A 21,464-nucleotide genomic window follows, 5' to 3' on the forward strand; every position below is an offset into this window, starting at 1 on the left:
GCAACAACAACAACAACAACAAAAAAGAAAATATAAATATTAATGCAGTGCAAATTAGAATAACTTTATGGTTATATTATAGCAATTCAACAACAACAATAAAAATATGTGAAGACCCTGAGTTAATGAATAACATTTTAGCAAAACAGAATTTTAAAAATTAATTCAAAATATGGAAAACAAATATATCAATTTCCATAAAACATATAAGAAGGCAAATAAAATTTACATTTAAAGGGATAAAAGAACCAGAGTACTTCAAAACTAACCATGCCAAAACACTAGATAATCACATTACAATTTCAATTATACAAGCAATAAAAAAAAACTCTCCCTTTGAATTTTATGAAAACATCTTATCTTTGACAAACATCTGGTTATGATGTGATAAGATGAACTATTAAACAAAATCACTGATACTATTTCATATAGAATCTAAAAATGTGCCAAAAAGTATACTATGATCAAGATTTATTTCAATAATATGAAAGTGGAGATAGGTAGATAGAGACAGTAAAAAGTATATAGATAAAGAAATATATATGTATGTATATATTTATATATGAAATATAGCCTAATTTTGTTGTAACAAAAAATTAAGGAAAGGACATTATATATGGGTTTTGAATAACTGATCAAATGACCACTGGATAAAAATCAATAATCCCTAATAAATTTATAGTAAAATGAGAATATGATGGACTATTAAATAAGATAAAATTTTCTAAAAAAATAAAATTTGCGTAATTTTATTGTTTCCTATACTTAATTAAAAACAAACAAATGAGAAATAAAAGATGTAAATGAGGATACTCACTTTCATCACTGATATTCAGCATTTCATTGCCATCTTCAAAATGCCATAAGATAAATCATGAAATATTTGGGATTACCAGAATGAATTTATAAAACTACTGTAGTTAGAAATTAGGAAAGCCACATTTAAAATTTTTACATCTTTGAAAAGTAAATGTGCCTTATCATGACTGCCATCTTAATATCGAGCATATTTTAATTACTAACATATTCTCATTAAATAAAGTACATGAAATAATGACACGGACTTAATTAGAGTCAATGAAATATAATAGAAGAATTACAGGCTTAATAAGAACATTTAGTAACTTAGATGAAGAAGGGATAAAAGGAAACCAAAGACAGTGACAGTATAGCAGCAATAAGCTGTTACATTAAAGCAATCAATATGACTGCCAAGGAATAGGTCTTATTATGGATTTAAAGTGTTACATTCAAAAATACCAATTTGCCCACTCTAAATATTTAGATCTAACACGACTTTAATTAGAATCAGTTTTAAATTTTTCTATTTGCACAAATTATCTCAAAGCTGTTATGGAAGAATTACATTTTATGAAAGTACAACACATATATAAAAAAATATACTAGTGAACAGAAACTTACTTTATATAATATCAAAACATAGATCAATGGTCAAATTAATATGGCATTGACATATGAAAAAATGAACAATAATAAGTCCACAAATAACAAATGCTGGAGAGGGTATGGAGAAAAGGGAACCCTCCTATACTTTTGTTGGAAATGTAAATTGGTACAACCACTATGGAAAACAGTATGGAGGTACCTTAGTAAACTATTCATAGAATTACCTTATGACCCAGCAACCCCACTCTTTGGCATGTACCTGGATAAAACTTTCCTTGAAAAAGATACATGCACTTTTATATATTCATTGCAGCACTATTTACAATAGCCAAGACATGGAAACAACCTAAATGTCCATCGACAGAATAAAGGATTAAGAAGATGCAGTATGTATATACAATGGAATACTACTCAGCCATAAAAAAGAACAAGATAATGCCATTTGCAGCAACATGGTTGGAACTAGAGATTCTCATCCTAAGTGAAGTAAGTCAGAAAGAGAAAGCCAAATACCCTATGATATCACTTATATCTGGAATCTAATATATGGCACAAATGGACCTTTCCACAGAAAAGAAACTCATGGACGTGGAGAACAGACTTGGGGTGCCAAGGGGGAGGGGGAGGGAGTGAGATGGACTGAGAGCTTGGTGTTAATAGATGCAAATTATTGCCTTTGGAATGGATATGCAGTGAGATCCTGCTGTATAGCACTGGGAACTGTATCTAGTCACTTATGATGGAGCATGATAATGTGAGAAAAAAGAATGTATTTATGTATGTGTGACTGGGTCACTTTGCTGTATAGTAGAAATTTGACAGAACACTGTAAACCAACTATAATGGAAAAAATAAAAACTATTAAAAAGGACATTAGATAGGATATTCTACAACTTGAGAACAATGTGATAATGTCATATGTGACTTTTCCAAAAAAGCAGGACTTCCAGATATATTGCAGTATCATTCTTAACTGCATTTCAAAGGTTAGACCCAGGTCCAGTTACTTTTGTACCTGTGTTCCTGTTCTATTCAAAAGATCAGAATTTCACTAGTTATATTATCAATGGTTCAAAACATGTTTTTAGCTACAGAGGTCAAGATAATTCACTTACTTTTTCAGTAGACTGTCATTTGTTCAGAATTGTCAAAAACAGAAATACTCTTTAATTGTACAAATAATAGAAAATATCTTCTTATATGCTCAACTTATTTTTAAAATTACAACAGCTGTGCAAAATTAAAAAAAAAGAAAAAACAAAATGTTCAATAGGACATTTGAGATCATGCAAGTATAGATAATAAGTAGCATTTATTTTTATATAAAGGCTTATTTTGCTTGTTATATAAAGAAGAATTTTCAGGAGTTCCTGTTGTGGCGCAGTGGTTAACGAATCTGACTAGGAACCATGAGGTTGCCGGTTCGATCCCTGGCCTCGCTCAATGGGTTAAGGATTCGGCGTTGCCATGAGCTGTGGTGTAGGTCGCAGACGAGGCTCAGATCCTGCATTGCTGAGGCTCTGGCGTAGGCTGGCGGCTATAGCTCCGATTGGACCCCTAGCCTGGGAACCTCCATATGCCGCGGGAGTGGCCCAAGAAATGGCAAAAAGACAAAAAAAAAAAAAAAAAGAATTTTCAGTTCATTAGGAAAAGCATGGTTTATTCAATAATTACTTCAGTCACATGAAAAAAAATCTCAAAGGAAAAGTTTTTTTTTTATTCACACATCAAACATGTTGTATTCTAAATGGTATTAAAGTACAAAAATAAACCAGTTAAAAAAAAAAGCAGTGGTAACAGAGGCAATGAATGCTAATGAGCTTCATTGTGGTGGGTATTCTTCAATGTATATTCATGAGAAACCATTTGATTTTACTTCTTAATGTGTATAATTGCTGTCATTTGTACCTCAGTAAAGGTGAAAAATGTTTTTTTGAAAAATGAATATATACTGATGATTCTGTTCATATAATATTCTAGAAAAGGCAAACTAATTTCTAATGACAGAGAACAGATGGGTGACTTGCTGTGAGTGGCAGCATTAAGCGATGTGCAGGAAGAAGGGACTAAAAGAGGGCCCATGGAAACTTTGGGAAATGATGGATATTTATTAGCATGATTGTGGCAAGAGTTTCTTGAGCATACACATATGCAAAACATCAAAGTGTACACTTTAAATAGTGCAGTTCATTGTATGCCAATTATATCACAATAACAGTTAAAAATTAAAGAGCAAAAACACTTGATAGACTTGACTATATAAAACTATGAACTATATGCCAGAAATCAATACTGACACTGTTAAAGACTCAAAAACTTAAAATACATGTATAACATGTTTAAAAGAATAAGGTATGAAGAGGTATTGAAGTAAAAATAACATTAAAATTTAATTATAGTAGCAAATGTTTGATTAAACTAATCTTATGGCTTCTATAATATTATACAAATTTTCTAAGTAAAATAATATTTTATCAATAAATTTCACTTCTATAAATTATTTTCACACATGAAAAACATTTGTATGACGTACTTTTGATAGAATGGTTGATAATTTCAGAAAATAAAAGTGGCTGTACATATAATTCAGGTATTGGTTTTAAAATGGCTGAAATATTCATAGAACCAACACTATTAATGGTGAATAATTAGGAAAAGGAAATTGATACTATGTGATAAATTGAGGTATGCTTAAATATATAAAAGTGTATGTTGTTATCATCATGAAATATACATGACAAAATCTACCCTTTTTATAAATTTTAAATATAAAATTCAGTGACAATAAGCAAATTCATATAGTTGTGCCACCATGAAAGCATGTTTTGGATCCAATTACAATATATGATTGCAAATTTTTATGTATTCATAAATAATGTTTATAATATAGTCAGTTTATTCAGAGAAAGAAATATTTGGAAGGATAAGATCTATTATGTATTTAGTAGACGGGTAATTTTATAAACTTTTTCTTATCTGAAGTAAATTTTCCAATGATAATAAAACTGATATAATAAAGGATTTTATTAATATAAAAAATTAAAATCTTCAAAATGCCTTACTATTGTGAAAGTTTTCTTTTAAAATTAGCTATGTAGTTGAAATGACACAGTTGTCCTCCCGACCTGTGTTAAGTGCTGCTATAACATCTTCCTGTCTCCAAGGACACAATCCCCACTGATACCTGTGTTACTTGTGTTTTTCCCAAACGTCATTACTCAGAAAATTAAGTAACAACCCTTGATTGTAGGTCACAAGGACTATTGGCTTTTCGTTACTCAGTGGCATTTTTTGCAAATTATAAAGGAAAGTCATATTTACAGTGTAAAAGCGCTTCTCTCTGTCCTGATGCTTTAGAATTCATCGCCTCCACCAGTGGAGAGAGTTCCTCGACCCTTACTATAATTTATTTTTGTTTCAATGATGACGATAGTAAGAAAATATTTGGAGATTTTGAATAGAACTAAGTCCATCCCACACAAGTCTCCACTTTGTTGGAGATGGTGAACAAAGAGAGTTCTAGGCATTCCCAGCCATGCCAATGGAAGTAAAGACATATAGACCTTTATTAAAATATGACCTTTTAACATTGTAGTCTTAATTGTGCTATGTTTCGATAACCAACAGACACTGATTTATGAACAGAAGAGTGAGTATGATGAAGTTGTCTCTTTGATTGTGATTCCCTTCATAGGTTCTAGCTTATATTTTACTCTGGAAAGAAAAAAAATGGATTGCAGTAATAATTCACATTTTTTATGTATTTAAGATTATATTTTGAGATGTCAATTTTTAGAATGAATTTCCCTTGTGTAGATAAATGTCATAGCCTGGGAGTTGTCTATGAATAAGGTATGTTTTAAAAAATCTGTATCTAACTGAATGTAGAAACATTCAAGGTAACTTTGACTAGCTATCAACCTCAAATTAAAAATAGTGTCTTCCTGTATATAGAAGTAGATCAGAATGCCCTCTCATACACTTAAAATGACAACTTTTCATTAGCGATTCCTGTGTTCATTTTGAGCATTGGTTTGAAAGATGGGACAATCAGGAAACAAATGCTCACACTTTTTGATAGTCTGTTTACTGTCTTCCATTATAGAATAAGTCGTAATATCTCGGACAGAAACAGATACAATCTGAAATTTTTACTCAAAGTTTGAAGTTCTGAGTACGATTTCACAGTGAAGCACCTATCACCCGAGAGATTAGGAGAAAAGATGAAAGGAAGGTAGGTGGGCTGGAAATGTATATGTATGTATATCCCTGCTACATCTCAATTTGATACAAATACTTGATAGTTGTTGAAAAAGAGAATAAATGTCTTAAGAAAATTCTAACTTTTGAGTGAGGCATAATCCTCAGCTAGTGATTTTTCTCTCTATTGGAAACATTGTGACCTGGGTAAATAGTCATAGTCAATTCTGCCCCAAGGTCAGTGAGAAGAGAATGCAATATGTGAAACAATAAAGTGAATCAGTTCATGAAACCAACAAACTAGGTATACAAAGGGGAACTATATTTCATTCACTGAGGTCACAAAACCTCAAGATCTGAAATACTGATTGTATGCTAGGAGCCTTTGAGTCCTTATTATGCAGCATCAGTGAAGGTAGTTCCTTGATTGAAAGAAGGAAGAGAAGTAGAGGTAACACATGAACTCAACAAAAGTATTGCACATATTCAGGAAAAAATGTGGGGATGACTGTGTAACAGGGAGTAGAGGATGAGTAGCAGGGTTTATGTCTTTAATAAGAATAAAGCACACTTAACTGAAAAACAAACCAACGAAAAAAAAATTTTTTGGAACAAAGATCTCAACTTTTGCTCTAGAGTCTGTATGGTGAGCCCGAGTTATACTGTCACTGCTTTTTTGAAAAAGACCCAAAATTTCAAGAAAAAAGACATGAAATCAAGGTCGAAATTTCATGATTTAGTATTTGAGTAGAAGATTCTTTTTTTGTTTTTGTTTTTTTTATGGCTGTGCCTATGGCATATGGAAGTTCCCAGGCTAGGGGTGCAATTGGAGCTGCAGCTGCCAGCCTATGCCACAGCCACAGGAACGCCATATCTGAGCCATGTCTCCCACCTACACAACAGCTCATGGCAACGCCAGATCCTTAACCCACTGAGAGAGGCCAGGGATCTCAATTCTTGAGAGTAAAAAGACATTTGTGCTACTCATAAAATTATACCTCCCCAAAAATCTGCTTACTCATATGGGAAAACCCTAAGCACAGGATAGACATAAAATGTAAATATATACATTTATATGTAACAAAGTATAAAACCTGGAATATGTTAAATTTTAAATCAGTAAAAATGATCTGTAATCTCTAAGCAAATTTCTCTGAATATCATCTACAGACTGGGGAGAAGTCAGAAGTCAGTGATGAGAAACCGAACAATAACAACATTCATCCTGCTGGGACTGACAGATGACCCTGAGCTACAGGTTCTGATTTTTATCTTTCTATTTGTAGCCTACATGCTGAGTTTGACTGGAAACCTGACCATCATCACACTCACCTTTGTGGATTCCCACCTGAAAACACCCATGTACTTTTTCTTAAAAAATTTCTCCTTCTTGGAGATCTCCTTCACAACTGCCTGTGTTCCTAGATATTTGTATAGCATAGCAACAGGTGACAAGGTCATTACCTATAATGCTTGTGTCATTCAAGTGTTTTCACTGACCTCTGTGGAGTAACAGAGTTTTTTCTCCTGGCCGCCATGTCCTATGACCGCTACGTGGCCATCTGCAAACCCCTGCATTATGTGACCATCATGAGCAGCAGAGTCTGTGGGATTCTCATCAGCTCTTGTTGGATGGCTGGTCTGTGTGTTTTAATCCCACCACTTAGCCTGGGTTTAAATCTGAAATTCTGTGACTCTAACAGGCTTGATCATTTTGGCTGTGATGCGTTTCCCTTAGTGAAAATCTCATGCTCAGACACATGGCTCATGGAACAGACGGTTATAATCTGTGCTGTGCTGACCCTGAATATGACTCTCACTTGTGTAGTTCTGTCCTATGCCTACATCATCATGACAATTTTTAGGTTCCCTTCTGTGCAGCAAAGGAAAAAGGCTTTTTCGACCTGCTCTTCCCACATGATTGTGGTTTCCATCACCTATGGAACGTGCATTTTCATCTACATGAATCCTACAGCAAAGGGAGAAGTGACCATTAACAAAGTTGTTTCACTGCTTGTTACTTCTCTTTCACCTACTTTGAATCCGTTTATTTATACTTTGAGAAACAATCAAGTTAAGAAAGCCTTTAAGGACTCAATCAAAAGAATTGCCTTGGTCTCAACTAAGTAAAAGAAAGAGTATTTTTAAAATACCATCTCAAGTCAAGAATAAATGGCCACTAATATTCTACTTTTTTTTTTTTTGGCTTTTTGCATTTTCTTGAGCTGTTCCCATGGCATATGTAGGTTCCGGGGCTAGGGGTTGAATCAGAGCTGCAGCCACTGGCCTACACCAGAGCCACAGCAACACCAGATCTGGCTGCATCTGTGACCTACACCACAGGTCACAGCAATGCCGGATCATTAACCCACCGAGCAAGGCCAGGGATCGAACCCGCAACCTCATGGTTCCTAGTCGGATTCGTTAACCACTGCGCCATGACGGGAACTCCATAATATTCTATTTTTGAAGTTTGTAATCTTTGAATATTTTTGAAGTTTGAATCTTTTTTTAATCTTTTGAAGTTATTTTTTAATAATTACACTTGTCATATCAATTTTCTCAATACTTCTTATCCCTAGATTCTATTAAGCATTGCTAAAGCCATTTTTGTATTTTCATTATTCAAATCAGTATCCAATAGTTTATATGTCAATTTCTTTAAAAAACATTTTGGAAAGAATTTAAATTCATAATATTAGTTAAACAATAAAATCACAACTCATTAAAATATAGGGTAAAAATTTGTGCAGCTCTTCTCAAATATACACACAAATGATATCTAAACACATGTAATAAGAGGAATTTTATGTAAATGTTTAAAGTAGGTGAACAAGCTTATAATTTAAAATACTTAGAAAAGATAACAGCATTTCTCAATACTGAGAAAATAGATGAAAATCTATATATCTATTATGAACACACAAATACTGAATAAATTTTTAAAAAATATCCCTTTGTGTACATAGCTGAAATCATTGAAAAGTTGTAAATTGAAGATTTCAGAAATAAAGATGCAATGAAAAGTAGAGCAATAATTATGAAAGGAAAGGGTGCTCAGGAGAGTATAGACAGGGGTTACGGGAGCTTGGATTGCACTACAGTTCACAGAGACTTAGGTCTGAAGTCTCAGGATTAGTGCGGTTGGAGCACTTGGTGAAATAAGAGCTGCATATTCAATGAAATTTGGATTGGAAAACCAGGCCCATTTTCACAGAAAGATTACCTTTTTTTTTTTTTTTGGAAAGTATTTTCTGCTGTGAGTCAAGAGAAAAACATTCCCCAGTGTATTTTAGAGCCCATGACAATATCTAACACAAATTAAGCTTTTGTAATCCAAATTCTGTTATAAGCATTGAAATGATAGATAGACATAAAGAGCTGAAAAAAATACACAAATGTGATTTTTGAGATATTAAGTTATTTTTATCAAATTAACTAATTGCTGGAAAGGATTCACTGATTAACAAATTAACTAATATCTGGAAAGCACTTCAGTGAAGGCATGCCATCACAAATTATCTGAAATACTGGAAAAGCTGTAGTAAAAGAAGTCTGTGGTTTTTTTAAATTTTTTTATTAGAGTATATATAGTTGATTTATAATGTTCTGTCAATTTCTGCTCTACAGCAAAGTGACCCAGTCATAAATATACATATTCATTCTTTTTCTCTTATTATCTTCCATCATGTTCTATCACAGATGACTGGATATATGGTTCCCTGTGTTGTGCAGTAGGACCTCATTGCTTACCCATTCTGAATGTAATAGTTTGCATCTAGTAACCCCAACCCCCAGTCTATCCCTCTCCCTCCCTCTTCCCCTTGTCAACCACAAAACTGTTCTCCACATCTGTGTGTCTGTTTCTATTCTGTACATAGGTTTTTCTGTGCCATATTTTAGATTCCAGATATAAGTGATAAATCATAGGGTATTTGTCTTTCTCTTTCTGACTTACTTCTCTTAGTATGAGAGTCTCTAATTTCATCCATGCTGCTGCAAATGACATTACTGTGTTCTTTTTATGGCTGAGTAGTATTCCATTGTGTATATGTACCACACCTTCTTAATCCAGTCATCTGTCAGTGGACATTTAGGTTGTTTCCATGTCTGGGCTCTTGGGACTAGTGCTTTTATGAACATAGGAGTTCATATATCTTTTAAAATGAAAGTTTTGTCCGGATATATGCCCAGGAGTGGGATTGCTGGATCTATCGTAGTTCTGTATTTAGTTTTCTGAGGTACCTCCATTCTATTTTTCATACTAGTTATACCAGTTTACATTCCCACAAAAATTTCAGCAAGTTTTATTTTAGACATGATAGTCAAAATTTTAATAACATTGGAACAAATTTAACATAAAAGTAAATGTACTATAAAGAATGCATGGAATCTCAAAAGAATATAAAATATAAAAACAAAAGAAAGGCCATTAATATTCTTGGTTGGAAAATTTTAACATGAGAATGTGTATGTGTTTAACTACAGATTACTTATGTATTGTAGAAACATTTATTTATTTGTAGATAGTTACTAAGCAAGTAGAATATTAAAGGAAGACAAGTTTTAATTCAGTTTATCTGAAACAGAAAGTAAGTGATGCAATCATCAATAATCACATGTAGAATGAGACAAAGGGAAAAAAATCAAAATCAAACACTGATTATACAATCCCACTTTTATGTGAGAGTGTGATATAGGTGTGTAAATAAAGAAACTTTTTTTCAAATGCATTTCTATCTACAAAACGATAGAATACCAAACGTCTATTGTCAAGTGAAAAAAAAATAAATTGCCCTTTATTTTGTTAAAACTAGTTCACTGAAAATAAAAACATGCAAAGAAGAAAACCCCTTGAAGGTGTACATGTTACACATTATTCAATGGAATATTATTCAGCCATAGAAAAGGAGAAAATCATGCCATTTGCAACAACATGGATGGACCCTGAGGAAATTATGCTAAGAGAAGTTGTCAGACAGTGAAACTCAAATACTGTATAATCTTACTTATATGTGAAATCTAAAAAACAAAAGCAAAAAACAAACAAAAATCTCAGAGATAAAGAGACAAGATTTGTAGTGGTTTGGATGAAGGTTGTCAAAAAGTATAACTATAGGTTATGTAAACAGTAAGTGCTGGGGATGGAAGGTAGAACATGGCAATTATAGTTAACCCTGCTATATGCTGTGCTTGAAACTTGTTAAGAGAGTAAACTCATCACAAGGAATGAATTCCCTTTTCTATTTATGTATTCGTTTATGAGATGAGAACACATTTATTTATATTTATGTGATGAGAATGAGAATGAGTTCTCATCACAAGGAACAAATATCTCTTTTCTATTTATTTAATTTTGTATCTATATGAAATGATGGGTGCTCACTGAACTTATTGTGGTAATCATTTCACAGCATACATAACTCAAGTCATTATGCTGAACACCAACACTTGTAGTCATTAAGGACATGCAAATCAAAAGCACAATGAGACGCCACTTCACACACACTAGGATGACAAAAGCAAACTGAAAAAAACCCCAGACAGACAGGAAGTTCCTGCTATGGCTCAGGGGTAAAAAGCCCAACCAGTATGCCTGAGGATGCTGGTTCCATACCTGGCCTAGCTCAGTGGGTTAAAGGATCTGGTGTTGCCGTGAGTTGTGGCGCAGGTCACAGATGTGGCTTGGATCCCTCCTTACTGAGCTGTGGCATAGGCCAGCAGCTGTCGCTCTGATTCAACCCCTAGCCAGTGAATTTCCTTATGCCACAGGTGCAGCCGTAAAAGAAAAAAAAATTGTAAAGGATATTAAGATATTGGAACAATCTTTAATGGCTCACTATTCATAATATAGTACTGCAATTTTGGAAAAAATTTTTGTAATTTTGGGATGGTAATTTTTCCTCAAAAATTAAACATAGAGTAACCAAAATGACGTACTACTACTCTTTAGTACATACCAAAGAGAATTGAAAATATATATATATATATATAAAATATATATATGTATATACACTCAAAAACTTGAACCTGAATGTTCAGAGTAGTAGTATTCATAATATTAGCCAGAAAATGAAAAAAATGCCTATCACTGGATGAATGGATAAACTGTGTGATATATCAACACAGTGGGATATTCTTTGTCTAAAAAAAAAATGAAGATTGATACATACTACAACATGAATGATCCTTGAAAGCATTATGCTAGGTAAAAGTGCCAGTCACAGGAGACTGCATATCTTATTTCATTCATGAAAAAATTCCAGAATTGACAATTCTGTAGAGACAGCATATAGATTATTGGTTACCAGCAACTAGAAGTAAGGAAAATGGAAGTGACTGTTAATGGTTTTCTTTGAGGAGTGATAAAAATATCCTAAAACATTTTATAATGATGATTTTAAAAATGCTATCAATGTACTAAAACCCACCAAATTATATATTTTAAAAGAATAAATTTTATGTTATTCACCTATTTATTTATTTATTTATTGGTCTTTATGTCTTTTTTAGGGCCGTACCCACAGTATTTGAAGATTCCCAGACTAGGGGTCTAATTGGAGCTGTTGTTGCTGCCCTATGCCACAGCCACAGCAACACCAGATCTGAGCCGCGTCTGCAACCTACACCACAGTTCATGGCAATGCCAGATCCTTAACCCACTGCAAGGGGTTAAGGCCAGGGATCAAACCCTCAACCTCATGGTTCCTAGTCGGATTCATTTCCGCTGTGCCACAACGGGAACTCCTCACCCTTTTAAATAAAGCTTTAATTTAAAAATGAGTTACAGATACATGCAATAACAAGGAGGAATTTCAAAAAACTTTATGCTAAGTGAAAGTTCAGGCTCAAAAGCATATGTATTATATAATTTAACAGTATAAAACTCCAGAAAACACAGTAGGCTTTTTGTAAACTGACTCCATAATGACAGAAAGTACATGAGTGTTTGCCTGAGATAGGAGCTATGGGGAATGATAAGAAAAAAAACGTATTAGAGAAACTTTTGAGGGAGACAGAAATGTTCTGTTCTTAACGTGGTTCTGATTACAGAGGTGTGTGCATTTGCTAAAATTCATCAAACTGTACAACTAAAATAGGCATACTCTATGCAAATTACACCATCAAAAATCCTGCCACTCAGTCCTGATTCAGATCACACTTTGGTCAAATTGATGATCCTCATGCTCTGTAAAGGACATCTTAACAGCTAATAACAACAGGAGTGTATATCCAAAAGTTCTCTCATATTCTTGTCTTAAAGGTAAGTTTTTATTACTTTTCCCTATGGGACTCGTACATTGTAATTCCAAAGAGAAATGTCCAATTTACTGAAGAAATTTTACATCTATCAATTATTCTGACAATATTCCCAAAATTTGTTTGTATAATTATTATTCTTTTAAATATTTTTGTAATTGTAAAAATGAAAAGAATGTAAACTGATTCATAAGGGACAAAATAAACTGGTGGATAACCATAGAAATGCATTTTTAAATGGTGAAAAATGATAAAAGAGTATAAATTCATAACAACAAAGTTTGATTTAAACTCAGATGTTACACTAATACAATGGACTGAAATGAGACAAAATTTAAATGATTCAGGTCAATATTATTAGGTTAAAAATAGATTCCTGTATATCAAAGTTGAAAACAGCATGGGACAAGCTATGTATCTCAATGCATGTTTTTTGAATTAATGTTCGTATATTTGTAAAGACTGCATGTGATACATAGTGGTATATTTGTAGGAGGAAAAATATGTAAGGATATACTCCAAAGTACCTTACTGTTATCTTTATCGCTAACTTTATTTATTTGTTATCTTATTGCTATCTTTTGTAAAAAGCTTTTTTCCTTATTGGTCAGCCTGGTATTTTTTTTTCATTATTTTATCAAATGTCTTAGGAATATGTAATTATTAATTTTATTAAAATTGATAAAGAAAAGAGAGATCTAGTATGATAGTGATTAATTACAAGAAATTGAACTTTTAAAAAATCAGATTCTTCTTGTTTTCCTACCAGTCTCTTTCAAATGATTCCAAAGTCTGTCTCCAACGACTGTCTCCCCAAGTTACTGTGCTGTCTGATTTTTTTCCCCCAAAGTTTATTTACACAAATGATTCATTAATAGTTTTTGAACCTGGTCACCGAGGACTCTTTTGTTCATAAGTTACTTTTTTCCAGCTTTGGCAAATAAACAAACACTGAGCTTGAAACTAGAAAAACCTCTTTCAGAGCAAAGATAATTCATGACATCAACTCTTCCAAAACTGCTGGAGGTTCCTTTGTATTAGTATTTCTTGTTAGTGATAAAGAGAAAAGAAAACATTTCCTGGATTTATGACAGCACATCTATCTTGAAGTTTACTCAAAGATTGAAGACACAAACTCGAATCATTCAAGGTTTCCATAACTGTGGGCATGGACTCAATGAGGAGTGAGCAGGAACTCTCATGCAAGTTTTCAACGTGACTTTCATTTTCAAACTGGTAGCCGTAAATATAATTAAACAACTCTTCAAGGGAGGCTATGATTATCTGCTAAAGTATGAATATGATGTCTGTCTCTTCAGTTATATTCTCTCTTGGTGGGATTGAGTGATATTTTTCTCTGAGAATGGGTGTTCTCTGTGTAAAAGTGAGAAATGCAAATTTTAATATGGGTAGTAAATAAATGTTTTTAGAGTGTACTATTATTGGAAAGTTTGTTATCACTGATGTGATCATTTTTATTCAACAATTAGTAGAAAGTCATGTAAAGGTAGTACAGAAGCAATAATCCCCCCAAAATAACAACAAAAAAAAAAGTCAATTGACAACTTGATTCATGTTCTATTATCTCATTAGATACCAAATTTCTAAATCTCTTAAATATAATATAAACATTAATCAGTCAATAACAATTCAGATGACTTCATTACTCAACATCTGCATTGTTAAGAGGAGAATTCTCATGGTAGTGAAGGTTTTTTGTTTGTTTTGTTTTTTGATTTTTTTTTTCCTTTTTCTTAGGGTGGCACCCAAGGCATATGGATGGAGGTTCCCAGGCTTGGGGTTGAATCAGAGTTGCAGCTACCACCCTATGCCACAGCCACAGCAATGCCAGATGTGAGCCATGTCTGCGACCTACACCACAACTCATGGCAATGCCAGATCCTTAACCCAATGGGTGAGGCCAGGGATCGAACCTGCAACCTCATGGTTCCTAGTTGGATTCATTTCTGCTGTACTACAATGGGAACTCCAGGAAATAAAATTTTAATAACTGGAAGGAAAAATGGTTTTATAACTGAATATGACTCAGATTCAGTTGGGCTGCATTAGTTGCCACCGATAAGCAAAGGTCTCTGTACACTGAGAAGAAGAAAAGTCAGTGAGGAGGGTGGGCTGCAGAAATGATTCCTCACTGCATCTCAAGATGACCTCTTGTAAGTGTGGTCCAACATTCATGCAAACCATGAGCAAGTCCAGGCTACTTCTCTATGATATTGACGCTCACTCCTAAGATTTAACTCTGGAACTTAGCCACATGATCAGAACCGACACTACCCCACCTTAATATGGAGGGAACGTTATAAGTAGTACACCAAAACTTTTCACATAACAAATGAAACGAAGGCTATAGCACAAATTGTAGGAAAATTTCCATTGGGCGAGCATTGATTCAATTTTGAAAACATTTGAAGCACACCTCTAGTATTTAGCTTGTGTTAATTGAGAGGGGGAAATTCTGTAGACATATATTACCAAAATTTAGAGAAACGAAGTGTCTGGCTTCTGGTTATAATACCCTACTGAGAGATGCATCAGGAAGGCAAAAGTGGAATCAATGAAATACAACTATTCCTCTTTGCAGGGAGCCAAGAAGATACAAGGAGCCGAGCAAAGGAGGGCTAGCTCCTGATCGGGATAAAGGCCTGTCTGAATGGTACAATCCCGAGGGCAGGTTCCTGAACAAGGAAATGCCTGCCTGTACGGCCCAATTCCGAGGACAGGCCCTAGAAGACAATAAGGTTCACCTGCTGACCTTACAACAACAAAACGAAGGGGCTGCTTAGCAGCGCAAGAATGGAAACTATTTCTTGGATAATTCAGTCTCTCCTGTTATTTTGTTTGTTATTTTTATTTTCCTATATTGACTTGTGACTCAATAAACTGGAACAATAATAGAATGAGTTTTACCCTGGTAGAATTCCCCCCATTCAAATCTAATTTAGTTAAAGTAAGAAATTATATTCATTAGCTTGTTATAAGTAACAACAGGTCTTAGAGTTAGGTATTTTGGGGTACACAATAGGTCAAAAATAGGTTAGGTATGCATTATTCATGGTGAAAAACATAATAATAATAAATCTTGTTTTTAATTTCCTGGTAAGCTTTTAAGTTTTAATAGATTGGTTGATTTAGAAATAAAAATAACTTCTTATTCTGTCCCCTTGCCATAATACTTTGAAGTTTTTACCCTAGGTTTTAATTTAAAAATGAACTTTGTTAATGTCAGATTCTTATGTCTGTGACCTTTCTGGCTGTTAACAATTAACCTAACGTAATAATAGGTAGTAACCACAAGATGCTTTGTACCGAATCTCCTTATTTTCACATGACGTTTTTTCCACATGATGTTTTGTATCCATTTACACATGATGTTTTATGCCCATTAATTTTGGTTTGTTAAAAAAATTCTTAGAACATAATGTATATCTACTGTGCCATAAAATCTGGAAACTATGATGTAATCCACAACTAAACTATATAAACAATCACCTATGCCAGTAAAATTCGAGCAGTTCAGTGCCCTGAAAGAAGGGACAAAGAGGCTGTCTCCATGTGGACACTGTCCATCCCCAGCAGGGTGTGCACTCCCTGGCTGCTGGAGCTGGTCTCCGGCAAGTGGTGCTGGGACAGGGACCTGAGGGGTGAGCATTTAAAGTAAGTATTGGGACGGTTAGGTTCTCACCTGGGGTGCCCGGGACCCCTCTGCAGGTCTAGACAGGGAGAGTAGGGGTGAGTAATTTTGCAAGAATATAAAAGATGGGTCATATGGAATCTAAGGAGAGACGGTTATTCATTGACATCTTACTTCGTATGTTGAATAAAAGAGGTGTAAAAGTTACTAACTCTCAGATTGCTAGATTTTTACATTTTGTGCAGGAACAATGTCCATGGTTTCCAAAAGAAGGCACTGTCATGAACTAAGTGCTCCTCGAGGAAACCAAGGATTTGGATCAAGTGATCTAGCCTTTTGGGTCCATGAAATTTCTACCCGAAGGCCCTTTGAGATCTAAAAGTTCAAGGGGTTGTCATTAAAGGACTTACAGACCCGGGGGCTGATGTGTCCTGCATTGCTGAAGACCACATCACCCATGTGGATACCAGACCAGTTGATTAGACATGTAACCTTCACGACCAACAAAAATGAAATGCTATCCTAATGAGACAGAAAGAAGGAGACTCCAAAAAGAACGAATACAAAGATATCTTTCCACAGGGCTGAGAGCTTTAAACCTCAACCACCACCGCCAACGACCAGGTCGCCCTGCAAGAGTGGCACGTACCGTTCAACCACCTACTGGAGAACAAATAGAAAGACTTGTTGAGGAGGCTGAGGGGCTGGTGAGAGCTCAAAATCAACAGTTAAACCCTACAACTATGTTTCTTGCTATGCTCCTAATTCTCGCTTGGCAAACAAATAATGTTTCTGCTCACTCATATTGGGCCTTTTTTCCCAACCCGCCTAGCTTCCAGCCTGTTACTTGGGATAATGAAATGATTCAAGTACATACAAACCAGTCTGACCTGTTAGGGGGACCGGGGCTTCCTCCCCCTCCTTCTGAAATTACTATGGCTAGTTCCTCTAATTACTTATTTTTTGGAAGCTCTCATGCATTGCCGATTTGTTTTGCTTTACCATTAACTCCTAATGGTCTTGGACCTACTAACATCCCGGGCTGTATACCTACTCAAACAGCAGGTATGGTTGCTATAGGTGCACTGCCTGTTGCTAAAGGTCCCAAAACTCATCCTTGCCGGTCACTGGTATTTCTCAGCCCTGGAACTGAACCTAATAGTGTTTATAGTTATCCTATCCAAATTTCAAATTATGAGCCCCTTCATAATCGTCATCCTTTAAATGATCCTGATTGTATACCATGGTCTGAGGACTCTAGGTCTCAAAGAGTTTGGGATGGAATTGATTTCAATACTTGGTTTCCACCTTGGAAACAGTGTATGTATAATTCTACTAGGCCTAATCTTCATCGTCCAGAAACAGATGCCGTGGCACCTTGGTCTTTAGGTTATTGGCAAGTACAAGGATGGTATATTTCAGATCTGCAAGTAGACTATTGTGGATATTTAAACAAAAATAAAGTTAAATGTGGATGGAATGACAACAGTGTACCTAAACCCATCGCTTTAAATAAAATCACTAATGATGGATGGGTGCCTCCCATTCTTACTGCTCCGTTTGGAAATCAGCATAAAATTCAACCTCACTTATGGAAAGCGATTGCTGTTCTTAAACCTGTGATTTTACACAGACCTGATAATAAAGATGATTATTTTGTAAAAGCTTGTTTACAAGCTCCTTATGCTTTTCTTTTTTCAAAATCTTTTGATGTAAAAATTCGTAAAAAAGAAAATATTTATACTACTCAATGTGATAATTGTACTTTGACAAATTGTATTGGTCCTAATATTGGTAATTATAAGTTTATGCTTATTGTAAGACAGCCTCCATATGTAATGGTTCCTGTAAATATTACTGGTGATTGGTATGATAATCAGGGATTAAGGGCATTACAGCTACTTAATAAGCAGTTAACACGAACCAAACGATTTGTTGCTGCTCTTATATTAGGAATTACTGCCTTAATTTCTATAATTACTTCCTTAACAGTATCGGCTGTTGCTCTAACAAAACAAGCACATACTGTGACTTTTGCCGATCAATTGTCTAGAAATATTACTTTGGCTCTAACTACACAAGAAATTATTGATAAAAAATTAAATGATAAGGTTGATGCTTTAGAAGAGGCAGTTATGGCAATGGGACAGGATAATTTCTCTTAAATTGGCTCTTCGTTGTCACATGGATTTTCAATGGATTTGTGTTACTCCTCTCCAGGTAAATACATCTCGCTACACCTGGGATAAAATTAAAAATCATCTTGAGGGAGTTTGGAATCATTCTGACCTTGGATTGGATATTTCTAAATTACATCAAGAAATATTGGATATAAATCAGGGGGAACAAGCCTTCGGTGCTCAAAATAGAGCATCTGATTTGTTTTCTAGTACTGATAGTTTTGTGGGTCACAAATCTCTTTCTTCTATGCTAATTAATCTTGCTGTGTCTGCTCTACTTCTGATTCTGCTTTTATTGTCTTTCCCAGTCCTCTTTAAACTTAACGGTTGAAACGTTTGGCAACTCTCGACTGAAGTTCATGCCTTTGTTTTAAAAAATAAGAAAGGGGGAGATTTAAAAAATTATTTAAAATTTAAAAATAAAAAATTATTTAAAAAATAAAAAAGGTGTCTCTGGCACCTCTTGAATATACAACTATTCCTAAAGTGGAAATTTTGACTTAATATTTTTGCCATTAAATCCTTTTTTTGGCATTGGATACATACAGAGCTGAGTGATTTATAAATGCTATTCTAGTTTAAAAGTACTTTAATCTCCAAACAGTGTACCATCTCAGGGTAGAACTTATCTTTCTCAACTTACAAGAGGGTTGCATAAAACCCATCATAAATTGAATATATCCTAAGTTGAAAATGCACTTAATACACCTAACCTATGGAATTTCATAGCTTGGTCTAGCCCACCTTAAACACACTCAGAGCACTTACATTAGCCTACACTTGGGCAAAATCACCCCACAAAGTCTATTTTATAATTAAGTGTTGAATATATTATGTAATCTATTAAAAACTGTAATGAAAGTGAAAGAGAGACTGGTTATACGGGTACAGAATGGTTCTGAGTGCACTGGTTGTTTACCCTTGTGATTGGGTGGCTAAACATTGTAGCTGTGACTGCCCTGCATGGCAAAAGATATCCCTTGTTTAGGAATTGATTGCTCCAAATGACAACCAGCCCTTATATTAGAGTTTCATGAAGTTCCAAAATAGATAATTAATCTAAAAACCAATGACCAATTATTTGCATCCCAAGTGAAAGTGGGCTTTGAATAGAGAAAAGTGAATAAGCACTCTCAGAAGGAAATTTTCTCCAGATAGATAAAGTAATTAGTTTAATAGTCGGCCAAATCTATTAGCTTGACTATAAGAAATTCAAGGAAAAATATAGGAGGGAAAGGTAGACATTTTTATGTTTCAGGGGCATCTGCCTACAGTCCCAAGATTACAAAGAACAATTATTTTTTGGAAATTAAGCAATTAGGAGTTTAAGAATATATCCTCCAAGTGTACTTGTTAAATTAAAGGAACTAAAAGACTGAGAAATAGAAACATAAAAGAGACAATCAAGAAGATAAACAACCAGAAAACATAAATAAGAAGGTAGGAAGAAAACAATGGGTGTAATGTAAAGATAAGTTATGAGAAAATATTATGAGTAGTTTGTGGTCAAAGGTACACATTTCATGTATAAATCTGCCACTATTTCATTCCAAAAAAAGAGTTTTTGATAAACTTGGTCAAAAATTGTTTCATTAGAATGGTGGGGATAAAAGTGTGTTTACAAAGTGGTGAAGAATGAATACATGGTGAATAACAAAAGGAAAATCACTGTGAATCAGGACATTGAAGGAATGATAATATGTTTATTATTTATTATTAAGCACTTCTAAAAGTGTTTATATAATTCAGATGTTTATAGATTTCAATTTTAATAGCATATAAAGGGTAATGTTATTATTTCCACTTCGTAGATGAAAAACTGAATCACAGGGAACACAAACAGTGATTGCGGAATCTAATTTGTATTCCAAATCTGAACTTTTTGTACCTAATGACATTGGTACCAAGATGTTGGAATGTTTAAAACTTAACCCAACAGGTCACTGTGCTGTACAGCAGAAATTTATAGAGCATTGTGAATAAACTATAATAAAAAATTTTTAAAGACAAAAAAATAAAGCTTAACCCAACAGGTCAAAAGTTATAAACAATTATGATTATGACATATAATCTTATCATACCCAATGTATCTTAACACTGTAAACAACTAATTTCTTGCTGAAACACTGTGTTCTGCACAATAATAACAAAGATTATAAATTTTAGTGAGAAAGTCATGAGGGAGAGACAATGGAAGAGGTGAATGAAGAGAAAGATTTTAGAGAAGAAAACATACGTTTAAAAAATTGTAATAATGCTAGCACTCAGATCTCAAGCAATGAATATGGAAAGCCTATTTAGTAAGCCCCAAACTATCTATATTACGCTTGCACTTTGAGAAGAACCAAAATACCATGAAAAAAAAATTGAAAGATTTAGGAAGTTTAAGAACGGTTTTTAGGATTTTGCATCAGTTAGCTGTAAAATATAACTAAATAAGCAATTCCAATCCTATGTGCCAATAAAAATGAACCATAACTTCGGAATAAAAAGCAATGAAAAAGAAGATTCATGTTGGAGTGTGATATAGATAAAGAAACCTGATTTTTTAAAACATATACCTTGAAATTACCAGAACATACCTTGATGGAACCTAGGAATAATTACTATTATAATATTTACAACCAAATTTTAAGTTGCATATTAGATGGTTTTGTGTAGTTTGTTGAGCAATTAATTACTGCTATGTGATATTAGCATCGCTCTCCTCATATCAAATGTCTCTGAATCATAAATGCAGACTGAGTAGAAGGCAGGCCTCAATG

The 21,464-nt window shown here is 34.1% G+C and overlaps 1 protein-coding gene across 1 annotated transcript; it reads left to right on the forward strand.

The window, feature by feature from the left end:
* Positions 1–6,802: 6,802 nt before the first annotated feature.
* LOC125131755 (olfactory receptor 6C2-like) lies at positions 6,803–7,737 on the forward strand. Its single transcript, XM_047788524.1, is given in 2 exon segments — positions 6,803–7,094; positions 7,097–7,737. Coding segments are annotated over 2 exon segments (933 nt in total).
* Positions 7,738–21,464: the final 13,727 nt, after the last annotated feature.

Source organism: Phacochoerus africanus, chromosome 7, assembly GCF_016906955.1.
Source record: "Phacochoerus africanus isolate WHEZ1 chromosome 7, ROS_Pafr_v1, whole genome shotgun sequence".
Lineage (NCBI taxonomy): Eukaryota > Metazoa > Chordata > Mammalia > Artiodactyla > Suidae > Phacochoerus > Phacochoerus africanus.